Genomic DNA, 16,781 nt, shown 5'->3' with positions numbered 1-16,781 from the left:
ATGGCCCATTTACTGAACTCATCTGTACTGCTATTCTTTAAGCAGCCGTCTGTTTGGCAGATGTTTGCTGTTTATGGAAGCCTCCAACCCAGGCTGTACAATTTTAAATACAAAGAATATTAAGGTCTAATCTGAGCCAGAGGACTGAAGGATCACAGCGTCCCACCACAGTCACACTCCTGTCCCATCACAAATCTACAGCATTTTTTAGCTAAGCTGGTCGTTCCCCCACCCTTAAAGGAACTCCATCTGTATCCAAGCCCCCTGCCGCTCTGTCATTAGGCACATCAAAGAGACAGACAATGGCTACAGGAACTTTCCTTTGAGTCCCACTGTCTGCGGGGCTCCCCACGGCTCGCCACCCTTCCCCAAGGCCAACCCGCATAATACTCGCGGAAGGGCGGTACCTCATCATCTCCCCTCTCGGAGGCCGCCATGTCTGACTGACACCTTCCAGCGGCGTAACCTTCGACCTTATGACGCACTGACCTAGAAGAGGAAGTCATGTACGCGAGATTCCGCCCTGACGGGAAGACTTCTCGTTGCGTCTTCGGTCTCCGTAGCGATGCAGGTGAAACCCGGGTGATAGGAAAGAAGCGGGAGGGGGTTAGTCTATATTTGTTCCTCCCGGGGCGCACGGGGAGGTAGTGGCGGAGGGCTGTGGTCTCCTCATCAAGAGACAAACGAAATTCTGTGGGCGGCGCTCTGCTTCTATTGCCTCTCAAGGGCTAGCGCGGTTACTCTGGCTGAGGCATAAGCGCTGCTCTTCCCCAGTTCTTTAGGGAGAGGAGCAGGCCTCAGATTCAGCAGGAGCAGAGCTCCTGAACCTTTCTGATGGCTCCCCCTCTTCTTCCCCACCTACCTTGTCCATTGAATAGTAGGTGCAGCTGCATAACAATCCCTGGATTAGGAGAGCAGGTGGGCAGCCAGCCACCAGAAGCCTTGCCACACCTCCAGCAACCCTCGTTAACCCCTGGAGAAACCCACACCATCCTTTCTTCACTTCTTATTTGATTTTGGGTGGTTAGTGGCTTGCTAGCCTTTTGATGGGGGAGGGGGACGGGGGGGGGAGCGGCAAAAACATGTAAATCTTTCATTGAAAGATTTTTGTCTTCTGACAAAAATATGTAATCTTTCATTGAAATCTGCCTCTGTTCCAGAGGACCGGAAGATAGCAAATATCACCCCCATCTTTAAAAAGGGTTCCAGAGGAGATCTGGGAAATTACAGGCCAGTCAGTCTGACTTTAATACCGGGAAAGTTGGTAGAAACCATAATCAAGGACAGAATGAGTAGGCACATCGATGAACATGGGTTATTGAGGAAGACTCAGCATGGGTTCTGTAAGGAAAGCTCTTGCCTCACTAACCTGTTACATTTCTTTGAGGGGGTGAACAAACATGTGGACAAAGGAGATCCAATAGATGTTGTTTACCTTGACTTCTAGAAAGCTTTTGATAAAGTTCCTCATCAAAGGCTCCTTAGTAAGCTCGAGAGTCATGGAGTAAAAGGACAGGTCCTCTTGTGGATCAAAAACTGGCTAGTTAATAGAAAGCAGAGAATGGATATAAATGGGCAGTCTTCACAGTGGAGGATGGTAAGCAGTGGGGTGCCGCAGGGCTTAGTACTGGGTCCCATGCTCTTTAACTTGTTCATAAATGATTTGGAGTTGGGAGTAAGCAGTGAAGTGGCCAAGTTTGTAGATGACACTAAATTGTTCAGGGTGGTGAGAACCAGAGAAGGACTGTGAGGCACTCTAAAGGGATCTGTTGAGGCTGGGTGAGTGGGCATCAATGTGGCAGATGAGGTTCAGTGTGGCCAAGTGCAAAGTAATGCACATTGGGGCCAAAAATCCTAGCCACAAATACAAGTTGATGGGGTGAGAACTGGCAGAGACTGACCAAGAGAGAGATTTTGGGGTCGTGGTAGATAACTCACTGAAAATGTCAAGACAGGGTGCGATTGCAATAAAAAAGGCCAACACCATGCTGGGAATTATTAGGAAGGGAATTGAAAACAAATCAGCCAGTATCATAATGCCCCTGTATAAATCGATGGTGCGGTCTCATTTGGAATACTGTGTACAATTCTGGTCACCGCACCTCAAAAAGGATATTATAGCATTGGAAAAAGTCCAGAAAAGGGCAACTAGAATGATTAAAGGTTTGGAACACTTCCCCTATGAAGAAAGGTTGAAACGCTTGGGGCTCTTTAGCTTGGAGAAACGTCGACTGCGGGGTGACATGATAGAGGTTTACAAGATTATGCATGGGATGGAGAAAGTAGAGAAAGAAGTACTTTTCTCCCTTTCTCATAATACAAGAACTCATGGGCATTTGAAGAAACTGCTGAGCAGTTGGGTTAAAACGGATAAAAGGAAGTACTTCTTCACCCAAAGCGTGATTAACATGTGGAATTCACTGCCACAGGAGGTGGTGGTGGCTACAAGCATAGACAGCTTCAAGAGGGGGTTAGATAAAAATATGGAGCAGAGGTCCATCAGTGGCTATTAGCCACAGTGTGTATATGTATATGTGTGTAATTATATATATATATATAATTTTTTTATGTAATTATATATATATAATTTTTTTGGCCACTGTGTGACAGAGTGTTGGACTGGATGGGCCATTGGCCTGATCCAACATGGCTTCTCTTATGTTCTTAATCAAGCCTCGCTCTCCTTTCTTGCATCGGGTTGCTTTTGGCTGGGGGGCAGCGGCATATGCTAATGAGCTCCACCACCTATTTTTCTACGAAACGACCCCTGGAGAGGAGTGAGCCCTTTCCGCCCCTTCAGTTAACTGATTTTGAGTAGCACGTTTAAGGTACGACCCTGAGTAAACTAGCTGAAAAGGCTGGACCTGCCTCTCTGGGTACCAGGTAGTGGATTGGATGGATCCATTCCAAGGAATCCATCACAGATCTGCCTGACTCCAGTCGTTTCCACCTAGCCACTGATAGAGGAGGTAGAAAGAAGAAGACGAAGAAGAAGACATTGGATTTATATCCCGCCCTCCACTCCGAAGAGTCTCAGAGTGGCTCACAATCTCCTTTATCTTTCTCCCCCACAACAGACACCCTGTGAGGTGGGTGGGGCTGGAGAGGGCTCTCACAGCAGCTGCCCTTTCAAGGACAACCTCTGCCAGAGCTATGGCTGACCCAAGGCCATTCCAGCAGGTGCAAGTGGAAGAGTGGGGAATCAAACCCGGTTCTCCCAGATAAGAGTCCACACACTTAACCACTACACCAAACTGGTTTTGCGTTTTTTGTTGGTCTTAAAAGTGCTTTCATTGTATCTCTCCCATTTGATCCAGGGAACTGGGCAAAGGAAGCTCTGGCTCTTTTCTTTCTTCTCCAGGAGACTAGGAAGGGGAGGAGTCTAAGCCAAAAGAAGGAAGAGAGGCTTGGCTGAGTAGCTCTGCTATGCAATTGAGAGTGCCTGGCAAAGCAAGCTATCCCTTGCTCCCTTTCTCCCAGGGCTGGCTCACCCACTAGGCAAACTAGGCAACCCACCGACCCGCTGTTATTCTAAGCGGGATCTCACAACCCCAGAATTTCACTTCCTGAGATGAGAAAGGACTACTGGGGGAGAAAGGAACGTCGGAAAATCTGCGGCCATTAGCATCTTTCACTGGCAGATTACTAGATACAATCTGCTATGTTCATACATGTGGAGTGAACAAATGCAAGGAAGAAAAGTGTTGATCCCCTTTATTTATTCGTTTTTTTATTTAAAATTTTTTCTGTCTCATCTTTTCCACCCTGTTTAGGGTTTCTGAAGTTGCATAGAGCCAAATCATTAAAACACTAATTGATTCCCAGAAAAAACGATGTCTTCTGTCTTGCCTGGAATTTCTACAGACACAAGGAAGAGGGGTGATTTTTGCCAATTTCCCCCTCCCTCGAAAGCCCAAAATGCTCCCTGAAATGCTCGTTCTCAGGAAATGGAAGAAGGGTCTTATAATCAAGGATGAATTAAAGTTAGGGGTGAATTAAAGGATCAATTTAAGGATGAATTAAAGTTCCATAAAGTTAGGAAAACTAAAATTCAGTACAAGCTTAGGCTAATGAGAGATGCTACAAATATTAACGGGGGGAGGTATCTTGTGTTCAAACTAGGAAAAAGAGCAGTGTGAGGGAAAAGGTGCTCAACATGGCAAAACAACAAATGATGAGGAAAGAGACTTGCAGCCTAGGATCAGCACAAGGTAGTACATAAACATCTGGTTTCTTTATGTGGGGCCAGATGAACTGCATCCAAGGGTACTAGAAGAACTAGCGGATGTAGTTTTGTTTTGTTCAGCATCTTTATAAATGACTTGGATAAAGACAGAGGGAATGCTTATTAAATTTGCAGATGATACTAAATTGGGAGGGGTTGCAAATGCAGTAGAAGACAGACAAAGGATACAGAATGATCCTGACAGGCTGGAAAACTGGGGTAAAACCAATAAAATGAATTTTAACAGGGATAAATGTAAAGTTCTGCATTTAGGTAGGAGAAATCAAATGTATAATTATAGGATGGGGGAGACTTGTCTTGGCAGTGGTTTGTGCAAAATGGATCTAGGGGTCTTAGTGGACCATACGCTGAAAGTGAGTCGGCAGTATGATGTGGTAGCTACAAAGGCAATTGCAATTTTGGACTATATCAACAGAAGTATAGTGTCCATATAATGTGAAGTGATGGTATTGCTTTACTCTGCTCTGGTTAGACCTCACACAGAGTATTGTGTTCAGTTTTGGGCACCACAGTTTAAGAAAGACATAGATAAGCTGGAACATGTCCAGAGTAGGGCAATGAAGATGCTGAGGGGTCTGGAGACCAAGTCCTGTGAGGAAAGGTTGAAGCAGCTGGGTATGTTTAGCCTGGAGAAGAGATGACTGAGTAGAGATATGATCACCATCTTCAAGTACTTGAAGGGCTGTCTCATAGGGGATGGTGTGGAGTTGTTTTCTGTTGCCCCAAGTCGGACCAGAACCAATGGATTGAAATTAAATCAAAAAAGTTTTTGGCTAAACATCAGGAAGAACTTCCTGACAGAGTGGTTCCTCAGTGGAACAGGCTTCCTCTGCAGGTGGCGGGCTCTTCTTTTGGAGGTTCTTAAAGATAGGCTAGATGACCATCTGACAGCAAAGCTGATTCTGTGAAGTTAGGCAGATCATGAGAAGGAGGTGTGGAAGGGTTGTGTAACTGCTTAGATCTTGTGGCCCCTTCTTACATGCCCAGGGAAATGCTGTTTGCCGCTTTGGGGGTCAGGCAGCAATTTTTCTCCTGTCTAGTTTGGCCAGGGATCCTAGAGGGTTTTTTTTTTAGTTTTGCCATCTTCTGGGTTTGGAGCAGGGGTCACTGGGTATGTGTAGGGGGGAGGCTTCAACCTTTCCTCACAGGACTTGGTCTCCAGAATTACCTGCATTGTGCAGGGGGTTGGACTAGATGACCCTGGAGGTCCTTTCCAACTCTATGATTCTGTGACCAGGAAACCCCAGGAACTGCTTTTGGTGGAATCAGAAGCCTCCCATGAGTGAGAACAGAAGGCAAAAATTGCTCCCTTCTTGCACCCTGTGTAAATTATTGGTGAGATCCAAATCACTGAGTATTCCTTATGATAACATAAAGGCCACATAGTGCCAGCTGCTTCCTCAGTAAATTTTCATCTCCCACTGAAGAGTTATCTTTGAAAGCTAATTGGAGCAATAATGTTTACTGAAATATTTATATCCTAATTATTCTTGTGGTTAAAGTTGTACATTACTGTTTTGTAATGTATCAGTGGTTATGTGGACACTGTGAGATGAACAGTGCAACTCCAAGCAGAGTTATAGCCTTCTAAATCCATTGAAATTAGTGGGTGTAACCGGAAAAGGAGCATCTGTTTAATACTTTTTGAAAACATAATTATTAAGGTGTAAAGGAACCCTGACCTATAATGAATCTAACAACACTGTATCTTATATATTATTTTCTGAAGAAGTAAACAGTGACTTACAAAAGTTCATACCCCGCCACAAATTTTGATAGTCTTTAATGTTCTGCTGGACTCTTGCTCTTTTCTACTGCTGCAGAAAGACTACCATAGCTACCATCTTGATCTAGAAGAAGATGATGATGATATTGGATTTATATCCCGCCCTCCACTCCGAAACTCAGAGTCTCAGAGCGGCTCACAATCTCCTTTATCTTCCTCCCTTACAACAGACACCCTGTGAGGTGGGTGGGGCTGAGAGGACTCTCACAGCAGCTGCCCTTTCAAGGACAACTCCTGTGATAGCTATGGCTCACCCAAGGCCATTCCAGCAGGTTCTCCCAGATAAGAGTCCGCACACTACACCAAACTGGCTCTCTTGGATCTTAACCACTACACCAAACAGGATCTACCAACACTATAGTTAGTAATTTATGAGGACAACATGCTTTTTGTAAGAGCAGCTTTCATTCAACTGCCCCTTCCCCAGCACAAAGGAAACTAAGTGACTGAACAGATCAGATCACATTCTGATGCTACAGGGAGAGTCACCAGAGAGACCATGAGACATGTAGCTGGTCCCTTGATTTTCAAAGTTGATCTGATGAGCCTTGTCTTTCTGTCTTTTCCAGAGGGAGGAAAAGCAGCTTGAGCTATCATTAGAGGCTCTCATCAGTCAGGTAGCTGATCTGAAGAATTCCTTGGTCAGTTTCATTTACAAGCTAGAGAATGAATACGATCGACTTACATGGTAAGATGCTGGGAAGAAGTGGCCAGTCTTAATTAGGTCCAGAGTTTGTTGTTGTTGCACAGTTTCAAGAAATGTATAGTTGAGCCTGTATGCTGCGCAGCTTTATACAGGATCTGTGCTTGCCCACAATAGTTAAATTCATTTTCCGCTTCTAAATATATTTCAGAATTTGTTGTAAGTTTTAATGTTTGACATGTTTTCACTGCCTTGGGGACTCTAAATTGGGTTGAAAAGCAGTGTGGAAATACTTTTGATAAAATTAAATTGCAGTCCTGTATATGGTTTTACAGATATCATGGTCCACCTGGAGACAAATAAGTGAGTTCTAGATCAAATTCAAAATCTGAATTAGAAGCTAAATTAAAATTAGGGGTGTTGTCATTTAATGACGTCATGAGATGAAAGACTCATTGGAAAAGACAACAATACTAGGAAAAGTTGAAGGCAGTAGGAGAAAAGGAAGACCCAACATGAGATGGATTGATTCAATCAAGGAAGCCCTGGCCCTCAGTTTGCAAGACCGGAGCAAGGTTGTTAATGATGACATTTTAATGTTCATTAATTTGTAGGCTGCCATAAGTCAGAAGTGACGTGATGGCACATAACACAGAGAGAGAGATACATACAAATCCCATCTGTGGAAGTATGCATCATTGAGCTGCTTGGTAGATACATGGTAATCTCCTTTGAAGCATACCTATGAACAATGTGATTATAAGGCAGTGTGGTTTTAAGCCCTTTAATGGGTTTTGCTTTGCTTGACAGTCACTATAAAGTATAGAGATATATGCTGGGTAACTATTTGACTCAGTGTTCACTGGGACACGGCTGATGTTAAAATCTTGTTATGGGATATAATGTTTGTGGGCTATTTCCAATTTACAAATGTACCCACACTTCTCAGAGATACTCTGTGTTGGGGAATATTTGCATGCCACTCCAAGTTCAGCTCATTTGCTGTGGCACCGGCTAAAATCAAAGAAGGCTATGTTAGATCATTCATGATACATGGCTATCATGATGTGTCTTAAACTGCAATTAAGTTAACTTCCGTTTAAATTACTGCAGATCTTATAATTTTAACTGTTACCCTTTTTGGCTAAAGGAATTAAGATTTTAACTACCCTTATCCGTATGGTATGAAAAATACATACTTGTTGAATAATACACAAAAGTCATCTTGCTGAAATTAAGCAGATCTGAGTCTGGTCATGGCCTGGATCAAAGAAATTTGTGTACACAGCCTCAAGTTCCATGATGAAGGAAAGATAGGCTATAAATGCAATAAATATATAGATAGGGGTGACTTCTGCCTATACCATGTGTCCTTTCTTTATTCATCTTTGCTTCAGGCCTTCAGTGCTTGATAGCTTTGCGCTACTCTCAGGACAACTGAACACGCTAAATAAAGTGCTGAAGCATGAGAAGACTCCATTGCTGCGCAATCAGGTCATCATTCCCTTAGTATTGTCCCCAGACCGTGATGAAGAGATTATGGTAAGAATCTTACTGGTAACTTCCATCTTTTCTCAATTGTATAAATCCTTCCTTGGCTCCAGGGCAGAGGATAAGCAGGCTGAATGTGGCAAAATGAGACCACAACAAAATAAGTATGAATGATCATATTACTATGTAATAAACCAGAATTATTGTTTGTGTTTGTCAGTAGCTATCATTAGGAAGAAAGGGTAATGTGGAAAGCGTAACATGCAGAACAGTGCAGGTCTGCCTTGCTAAATTTTGGAAGACCATTAAAAGTAGGAGAACCTTCTGCCGTCACTGAATTACCCACTGCTTATCTTCTGAGATCTGACAAGCTTGGGTTATCCAGGTCAGGGCAAAAGCCTGAAGATAGGGAAGGTTTTTTTTTTTTTTTTTAAATGCAAGTTAACATTCCAAATTATTTTCCCCAACTGTGGAGAGAAGTAGAATAGTCCAGAATGCGTTCTTAGGATGGTAGCCTCTCGTTCATTCATTCATTCGTTATCTTTATTAGGTGTTTGTCTCACCAGAACCAGAGACATTTTAAAAAGAAAATTTTACATTCAGCAAAGTAAAATTACATAAAAACATAGTGACATAAAAATTAAGATAAAATTATCCAAAACCACGCATAAACTGTTCATGGATCATTATTGCAGCTAGCAAATATTTATCCACCTGCAAGGTGATGCAGGAATTTCTGTTCAGCTACTAACTGTTCTTCTGAGAGACCCTGAACATTATACAGATGAAGTCTAATAATTACATCCCTTGACTCCAATTAAATATTAAAGTAATTTTGTTACTGTTGTTCAGTAGTACAGTCGAGTCCAACTCTTTGTGACCCCATGGACAAAGTCCTGCCAGGCCCTCCTGTCTTCCACCATCCTCTGAAGTCTGCTCAAATTTGTGTTTGTTACATCCGTAATGCTGTTCAGCCATCTCATCTTTTGCCATCCCCTTCTTCTTTTGCCTTCTGTCTTTCCCAGCATCAGGATCTTCTCCAGTGAGTGCTCCCTTCTCATTTGGTGGCCAAAGTATTTGAGCTTCAGCATCTGACCTTCCAAGGAACAGTCTGGGTTGATTTCCCTTAGGACGGACTGATTTGATCTTCTTGCAGTCCAGGGACTCTTAAGATCAGGCCCATAGCCAGAAAATTTCTGGTGGAGGGGCCCCAAAGAAAAAAAAATGGTGGGGGGGCTGCGGGGCCGCAAGAGCAGCGGGGAGATCAAGTGGGGGCAGGAGTGGCTCTAGGGTGAATAGCACCCTAGCCAGGCACCCCCCATGTCGCTCGCTGCCCTCGCCGCCGCCAGGGCGCTCCGCTCACCTGCCCTCCGCCGCCGCACTTCATTCCTCCCCCCTACTGCCAGGGTGCTCTGCTCACCCGTCCCCTGCTGCCACCGCACTTCGTTTGCCCTGCCGCCACCAGGACACTCCACTCACTCGCCCCCCGCCGTTGCCACCGCACTTCATTCACCCCCCCGCCCCCCCTCAGCTTGCTGCGACTAAAACTAAGTCCTGCTGCCAGCTTCTTCTCGCAGCCCGCGCCTGCACATTTTGTTAAAAGGGTCTCTTAACGAAACGCAAGAGCTGCAAGAAGAAGCTGGCAGCAGGACTTAGTTTTAGTTGCAGCAAGCCGGGGGGAGGGGGCAAACGGAGCGCAGCGGGGGAGCGGGCCAGAGGGGATAGCAGTGGCTGCGGCAGTGACAGTGGGGAGGGAGGCAACGCAAGCACTTGCCTGTTGGGGAAAGGAGGGACCATACATGTTGAGGGGGGGGGGGGTTGGGGGAGGGGCTGTGCCCCCTCCGTGGCTATGGACCTGCTTAAGATTCTTCCCAAGCACCACAGCTCAAAAGCATCTATTCTTCTGCGCTCGGCCTTCCTTATGGTCCAGCTCTCACAGCCTTACGTTACTACTAGGAATACCATTGTTTTGACTATACGGACTTTTGTTGGCAGGCTGATGTCTCTACTTTTTATTATACTGCCCAGGTTCACCATAGCTGTCCTCCAAAGAAGCACATGTCTTTTAATTTCATGGCTACAGTCATCATCTGCAGTGATCTTGGATCCCAGAAATGTGAAGTCTGTCACTACCTCCATGTCTTCACCTTCTATTTGCCAAGGTGTGATGGGGCTGGATGCCATGATCTTAGGTTTTTTGATGTTGAATTTCAAGCCTACTTTTGTGCTCTCCTCTTTCACCCTCAACAAGAGGTTCTTTAGGTCCTCCTCACTTTCTGCCATTAGAGTGGTGTCATCTGCATATCTCAAGTTGTTGATGTTTTTCCCGGCAATCTTAATTCCGGTTTCTGCTTCATCCAGGCCAGCATTCCGCATGATGTACTCTGCATATAAATTAAATAAGCAGGGTGTAATACATGAGCTAATTGTTTGGGAATCCTAGCCCTAAAAGGGCAATACCTTTCTTAAATGGGTTCCTATTTACCAAATAGAATAGGTGAAGGAAGGATATTAAATTGAGCAAGTGTAAAGTCCCTGTGGTTATGAGGTGACTCTAGATTGGATAAATAGGCAGCTGCAGTACCATAGTCTGGTGCAACACTATGAGACACAGGACAGCAAAATCTGTTTGCTAGAGAACACAAAATTTGCCTTTCAATATTTAACAGGCTCTGATGCAACAGTCTTAAAGCTCTCCGGTATCAGGAACGAGTCAGGAGAGATGCTAATTGTGATAATTTTCCTGTTGATTAACTTTGACTGCTTGCTTACATATGAATCCGCAAGCATGGCAGCTTGTAGCTTGGATGATCAGTTAGAACAGGGGTGGCCAAACTGCAGCTCAGGACCCACATATGGCTCTATCCTACATATCGTGTGGTTCCCAAAGCCCCCAATGCCCTGTCAGCCAGCTTGGAGAAGACATTTCTCTCTTTAAATCATTTCTCCTAGCCAAGTTAGTTCAGAGAATGAAAGTTCTTTCTTTCCCCCTCCTTCCCTCCCTCCCTCCTTTCTGCTTTCAGACATGCTCTCAGGCAGATATTGATTCTGTGTGGCTCTTACATTAATCAAATTTAGCCACCCCAGAGTTAGAAAAAAGAGATGCAACCAGAACTTTACATTCTGAATCCATACGTTCTGTTTCCACAAGCTTTTGCCTAGTTTCAGGGCACATAGCTGTGTAAGCAACACTGCTAAGAAGACTAAACACCCAGCATATGGTGCAAAGAAGACTATTGAATCCTCTCAGTAGCCTGGTTAAATGTGCCAATCCATATAGGGATTCCATTTGGTAGCTGGGCCACAGATTTAGTGTTGAATACACATAAAGAGGCAGGAATATATTGGCCATCATGTACCAAAAAAGAGGGGGGGGTACACCTGCTGCACTACATTTGGCTGGAGTTAGAACAGGAGTGGCCAAACTTGCTTAACATAAGAGCCACACAGAATAAACGTCAGGTGTTTGAGAGCCGCAAGACGTGAACAAATATTACAACATGTCTTTATTAAAATGCTCAATACTTTCTTTGCACTGAAAGATAAAATACATATATATGCACTTTATAGCACATATGAATCCTCAAGCATGGCATGGCATTTTCTTTAAACCATGCTTTAAAGGAAAAAAAGCTAAGAATAACAGTCCTTGTAAGACCAGTATAGGGAAAGGTTAGGGAATTATTTTTTGGCACCACTGACAGAAGAAAACACACATGCACCACATAAATCACTGACCACTGTTTGCATCAATATGCATCTTTTTTTGCCTTGACACCAAGATTAGTAAAAAATATAGCTCCTATAAGCGCTATGAACCCTGCACCACCCTCTTTAATTCCATCCCTCCATCCAGTGGCTCCCTCAGCTCTTCCACTCTCTTTCCCCACTCTAGATTTCCAGGTGACCTCAGTGGTGGAGGAGTAAAGCTTGTAAGCCTGCCTATTTCCCCCTCCTTCCCTGCTTCGTACATGGTGGAAATAGTTGCCTACGAATGGGTCCGCACTCAGAGGCTGACTGAGGTCCCAATGCTAAGCAAGTTTACTTGAGAGTAAGCCTGCATTAAGTTCCTCCTTGACTTCCAGGAGCTGCACAATATGTGTGAAAGAGCCACAATTTGGGCACCCCCAAGTTAGAGTATAATTTCTGTTGGATGTCCAATTGTATTGGAAATTCAGTCCCAAATATCTAAATTGTTTTACCTGTTCAGTGTCAATTTCCCATATTCCTCCAGCAAAACCCTTCCAAGATTTAGAGAAGACAGACAGATTTTTTAAAATTTACAGAGATTATTTGAATCACAATAAGTCATGAATGTAGATAGGAGACGTCTTAAGCTCAATTTTGTTAATGATAGTATCACAGAGTCATCAGCATAGTGTAGTAAAGAAATAGGAAGAGAGACATATTTAGGAAGGTGTCCCTCAACTGTCCTAAGGGCTGGTGCGAGGTCATTTATAAAAAGATTAAAGAAGCAGGGAGCCAGAACGCATCCCTGTTTAATGCCTCAGTTTAAAGTGCTCTCTTTAGTTCAGAGGTGTCAAATGTGCAGCCCCTGGAGGGCTCCTATCAGGCCCACGAACACCTGACTGTTGTCTGCTTTCTTCTTCTCCTGGTTCCTTTGGTCACCATTTTTGTGTTTCTCTGCATGATGCAGCTGAGCAGAGCAGCATCTGGCTCATTCCTTCTCCCCCCTCCCTTTTCCCCAAGGGAGGAGGAACTTCAGCCAGTGGAGGAGCTTGGCTCTGTAGCTCTGCTGTGTGATTGAGAGTGCCTGGCACAGCTGGAGCTCTCTCAGTCAATGCTAGAGTTGTGCCAGGCTCTCTCAATTGCACAGCAGAGCTACAGAGCCAAGCTCCTCCACTGGCTGAGGCTCCTTCTCCCTCGGAGAAGAGGGAATTAGTGGGAGGCTCCTTTGCATCACAGGAGAGAAACACAAAAAACACCTTTAAGACCAACACAGTTTTATTCAAGGTTAGAGCTCTTTGCCTGCTACAGTGTGTGTGTATTTAGGCTCATTTTACCAGGACTCACCTGGGTGCAGCTGGATTCCCTCCCTCTTTTGTACTGTATTAATGCCCTCTTAATCCAGTAGATGAGGAATAACAGCAAGCCACCAGTGAGACTGAGAGTGTGTGTCCAGCATATTTCCTTTGTAGACTGGGGATTTTGAACCTAGGCCTCCCAGATAGTAGACTGGTACTGACCACTATACATGGCTGTCTCCCTATTCTTGCACTGCCTCATAGCAGTTGTAGTTATTTTTCTGGGGAAGACTATAGTTTTGTAGATAAACATATAGCTCACCGTCTGTGTCATGGTGCTGTCTCATGTTCTTGATCAGCACACAAAGCAACTTATATCAAAAGCTTACAATGCTTAGCCATTTCATGTTTTCCCCTGGGTCCAGGGCATTGAGCACAGCATACAATTTCTGTAATGACTGTCAGTAAATCAAAAGTAGGTTTGAAACTTACAGATACACATTTGAATAGCAAACTCAAGATTACTAAGGGGTAGGGGGGGTGGAGCATCACTGGGTGATAGTGGATGCATACTGATCAAGCTCCTGAACCTTTCCCTCGCCTGACAAGAACTGTGAGACCACAGACGCTAGAATTCTTCATCCCCCATTGAGAAAATCAAGCAGACTCAAGAGTAAGCCACAACTGAAAGAAGCGGCTTTGGTAATTACTCTCTTTACTTCAGGCTTCCACATGCATAAAAAGGTAAAGGTAGTCCCCTGTGCAAGCACAAGTCGTTTTCGACTCTGGGGTGACATCGCATCACAACGTTTTCACAACAGACTTTTAATGGGGTGGTTTGCCATTGCCTTCCCCAGCCATCTACACTTTCCTCCCAGCAAGCTGGGTACTCATGCATACCCCTGTCCTAATTGCATTGTTAGAACCCAAAATGGTGCCTGACTCTCCAGTGGCGAGCCAGATAGAAAAAGAAATTGATACAGCTCCACTCAGCCAAAAGGACTTAACTGAACTCCACCTCTAAGACATTTTAAACTTTTTTAAAGACTGCCTGGCTGAACATCTCCCCCCTCTCAACACCAAAGTAGCAGAGGTAGAGAAAGATTTCTCCAATGCTTCGAAAATCGCAGAGGAAGCTGCAGAATTGAGCCTTGCACTGAAGGGAGAGCTTCAACAAATTAAAGCAACAGAGACTACTTTAACTAACTGGATCATAGTGCTGGAAAACCACTGGCAAGTTCATAACTTGAAATTTGGGGGAATTGCAGAGAGGGTGGAAGAAACAATGGACTTGGCACACTTTATATCCTCCTGGCTGGCTAAAATACCCCTACTCGAAAATTGAATAACCCCAGCCATTACAAGAACAGTTTGTCTAGGGCCAATGGCATTGCTCACAGAGGAAGATCCAGGTACATTCTCACCCAATTTTTCTACCCCAGCACAAGATCCTGCAGGAAGCCAAATGACTAGGTTTACTCTCTCATGATGGTCACAGAGTGCTAGTGCTCTTGGACGTGCCACCAAAGGCTTTAGAAAAATGGAAAAAATCTAAAGCTTTGCCTCCAAGCTTTACAACAGCAATATCCAATTTTGCTGGAGTAACACTGAGCCTGCCTCAGCGGGGAGGGCAGGGTATAAATAAAAAAAAATATTTTTATTTATTTATTTTTATTATTTATAACACATCAGACATCCTGGTGCATAAGAATGGCCTCCTTTACACAGCCTCAGACACTGCAACTGGGAGAAAGCTGCTGGAAACTTTGAACATACAGCTGACGTCAGAGGAAGAAAATTACTTAAAAGGAGAGTACTACGTGGAAGACAGCCAGAACCATTCTGGAGTGGAGTGAAGGTGCATGGTGACACTGTTATATGGTTATACCCAGGGCTTTTTTTGTAGTAGGCACTCCTTTGCATTTTAGGCCTCACACCCCTGATGTACCTAATCCTCCTGGAGCTTATAGTAGGCCCTGTACTAAGAGCCTTGTAAGCTCTTGGAGGATTGGCTACATCATGGGGGTGTGGCCTAATATGCAAATGAGTTCCTGCTACCAAAAAAAGCCCTGGTTATACCCATAATTCTTTTTTTTTTTTTAGTTTGGTTAAACTTTAACAAAGGCGTTGAATAATAAGGCTTAAGAATATATGGATCACAGAGTAAACCAGAGATACTAGAATGGGATAAAAAATATTTACCTTATTGTTTTTATTTTTATTGCTTTTAGTTTTTTATCTTTATTCTTACATATGTGTATTTTAATTGTTGCCTTGCTTTGTTTTGTTCAGTCTTTCACATTTGTATCCACAGACAGCTAGTATAGCGCTTTGTTTCAACCACAATGTTCCATCAATATAAATTCTTTACATGGAATTGTATGGGCTTCAAAAACCCAATAAAACTTAGACACATTTCTAATTTCTTGGCTAAGGAAAAGCCTAACATAGTATGTTTAAAAGAAACTCACTCAAAATGGGTAAATCCTCAAATGTTAAAAACTAACTGGTTCTCAGACCTACCAGCCAACAGGCACATCCAAGGCATGGGGAATAGCAGTACAAATTTCAAAAAACACACCCTTTAAAGTCCAGCAAACAAAAGCAAACTCGGAGGGAAGATTTATCTTTCTCAAAGATGAACTGAATAGCAGTCCCCCTGCCAGCGGCATCTTAAATATGCCCCAAACAGTGGACAGATAGAGTTTATAAGGAAAACGTTCAATAACTTGAGAAACTTCCAATAAGGAGAAGTAGTATTAATTGGGTGAGACCTTAATTTTATTATGGATACCAACCTAGACAAAACACATAAGAGTAGGGCTTTTTTTGTAGCAGGAACTCCTTTGCATATTAGGCCACACACCCCTAATATATCAGTAAATCAATTTATTCGGCCAATTACCAGTACAAATCAAAAGCAAAAACTATTCAGTAAAATATTTAAGAATAAAATTGGTCTAAATATAACAAAAATATCTCTAAGATTTAAAATCCATACATAAAAGTTAAAATCTACACTGATTAGATATCTCTAAAATTTAGAATCTATACATAAAATTTCACACCGAATTCTACAAGCTAATAGTGACCTGTGAGTTTGCACCCATCAAAAGCTTCCTTATAATATTGGCATCAGAACAACCTAAGTAATTATTAAGCAATTACATTAGATCAAACTTCTTGACAGAAACAACAAAACAGTACATGTTCTACAGATTCTACTTCATCAATGCCACATGGACAGGGTCTCTCCTTCATGGAAGTTTTTTAAAATCTCCCTTCTACAACTGCAGATGGGAGGGCTCGCCATCTCGCCACGGTGAAAGTCCTCCATTGACTGGATGGTAGGATCCAGAGCAACCACATATTTTAACTTCTCTGGAATTCGAAAATTTGGGGTATTATTGATACCTCTTTGGTGCTTTGTATCAAGCAGTCTTTATCATTGATCTTGCTTGATCATAAACCATTTGTATAATTAATTCTAAAGAGAAGCCCATATTCTGCAGTTTAGAGTAGATGGCCCTCTCCCAAGAGGACTGAAAATTATCTTGCAGGACTAAAGCTGTCAAACCATTTGGGATGTGTACTAATTTTAAACAAAAGTTAATAGAGGCTAGACTTACC

The 16,781-nt window shown here is 43.4% G+C and overlaps 2 protein-coding genes across 2 annotated transcripts in view; one reads left to right on the top strand and one right to left on the bottom strand.

Moving 5' to 3' along the window:
- The window catches only part of SZT2 (SZT2 subunit of KICSTOR complex), a 139,239-nt gene extending 138,773 nt beyond the window's left edge, over positions 1-466 (bottom strand). Inside the window, exon 1 of the mRNA XM_060233013.1 lies at positions 408-466. Within this exon, the coding sequence (XP_060088996.1) occupies positions 408-437 (30 nt within the window). The 5' untranslated portion in view covers positions 438-466. The remainder of the gene's footprint in view (positions 1-407) is intronic.
- A 38-nt stretch (positions 467-504) lies between these two features.
- The window catches only part of MED8 (mediator complex subunit 8), a 30,319-nt gene continuing 14,042 nt past the window's right edge, over positions 505-16,781 (top strand). Inside the window, exons 1-3 of the mRNA XM_060233011.1 lie at positions 505-571; positions 6,579-6,720; positions 8,073-8,217. Coding sequence (XP_060088994.1) covers positions 505-571; positions 6,579-6,720; positions 8,073-8,217 — 354 coding nt within the window. The remainder of the gene's footprint in view (positions 572-6,578; positions 6,721-8,072; positions 8,218-16,781) is intronic.

The sequence above is a fragment of the Heteronotia binoei genome, chromosome 2 (assembly GCF_032191835.1).
Source record: "Heteronotia binoei isolate CCM8104 ecotype False Entrance Well chromosome 2, APGP_CSIRO_Hbin_v1, whole genome shotgun sequence".
NCBI lineage: Eukaryota > Metazoa > Chordata > Lepidosauria > Squamata > Gekkonidae > Heteronotia > Heteronotia binoei.
The sequence above is the reverse complement of the archived record's forward strand: the minus strand, read 5'-3'. Positions and strand labels throughout refer to the sequence as shown.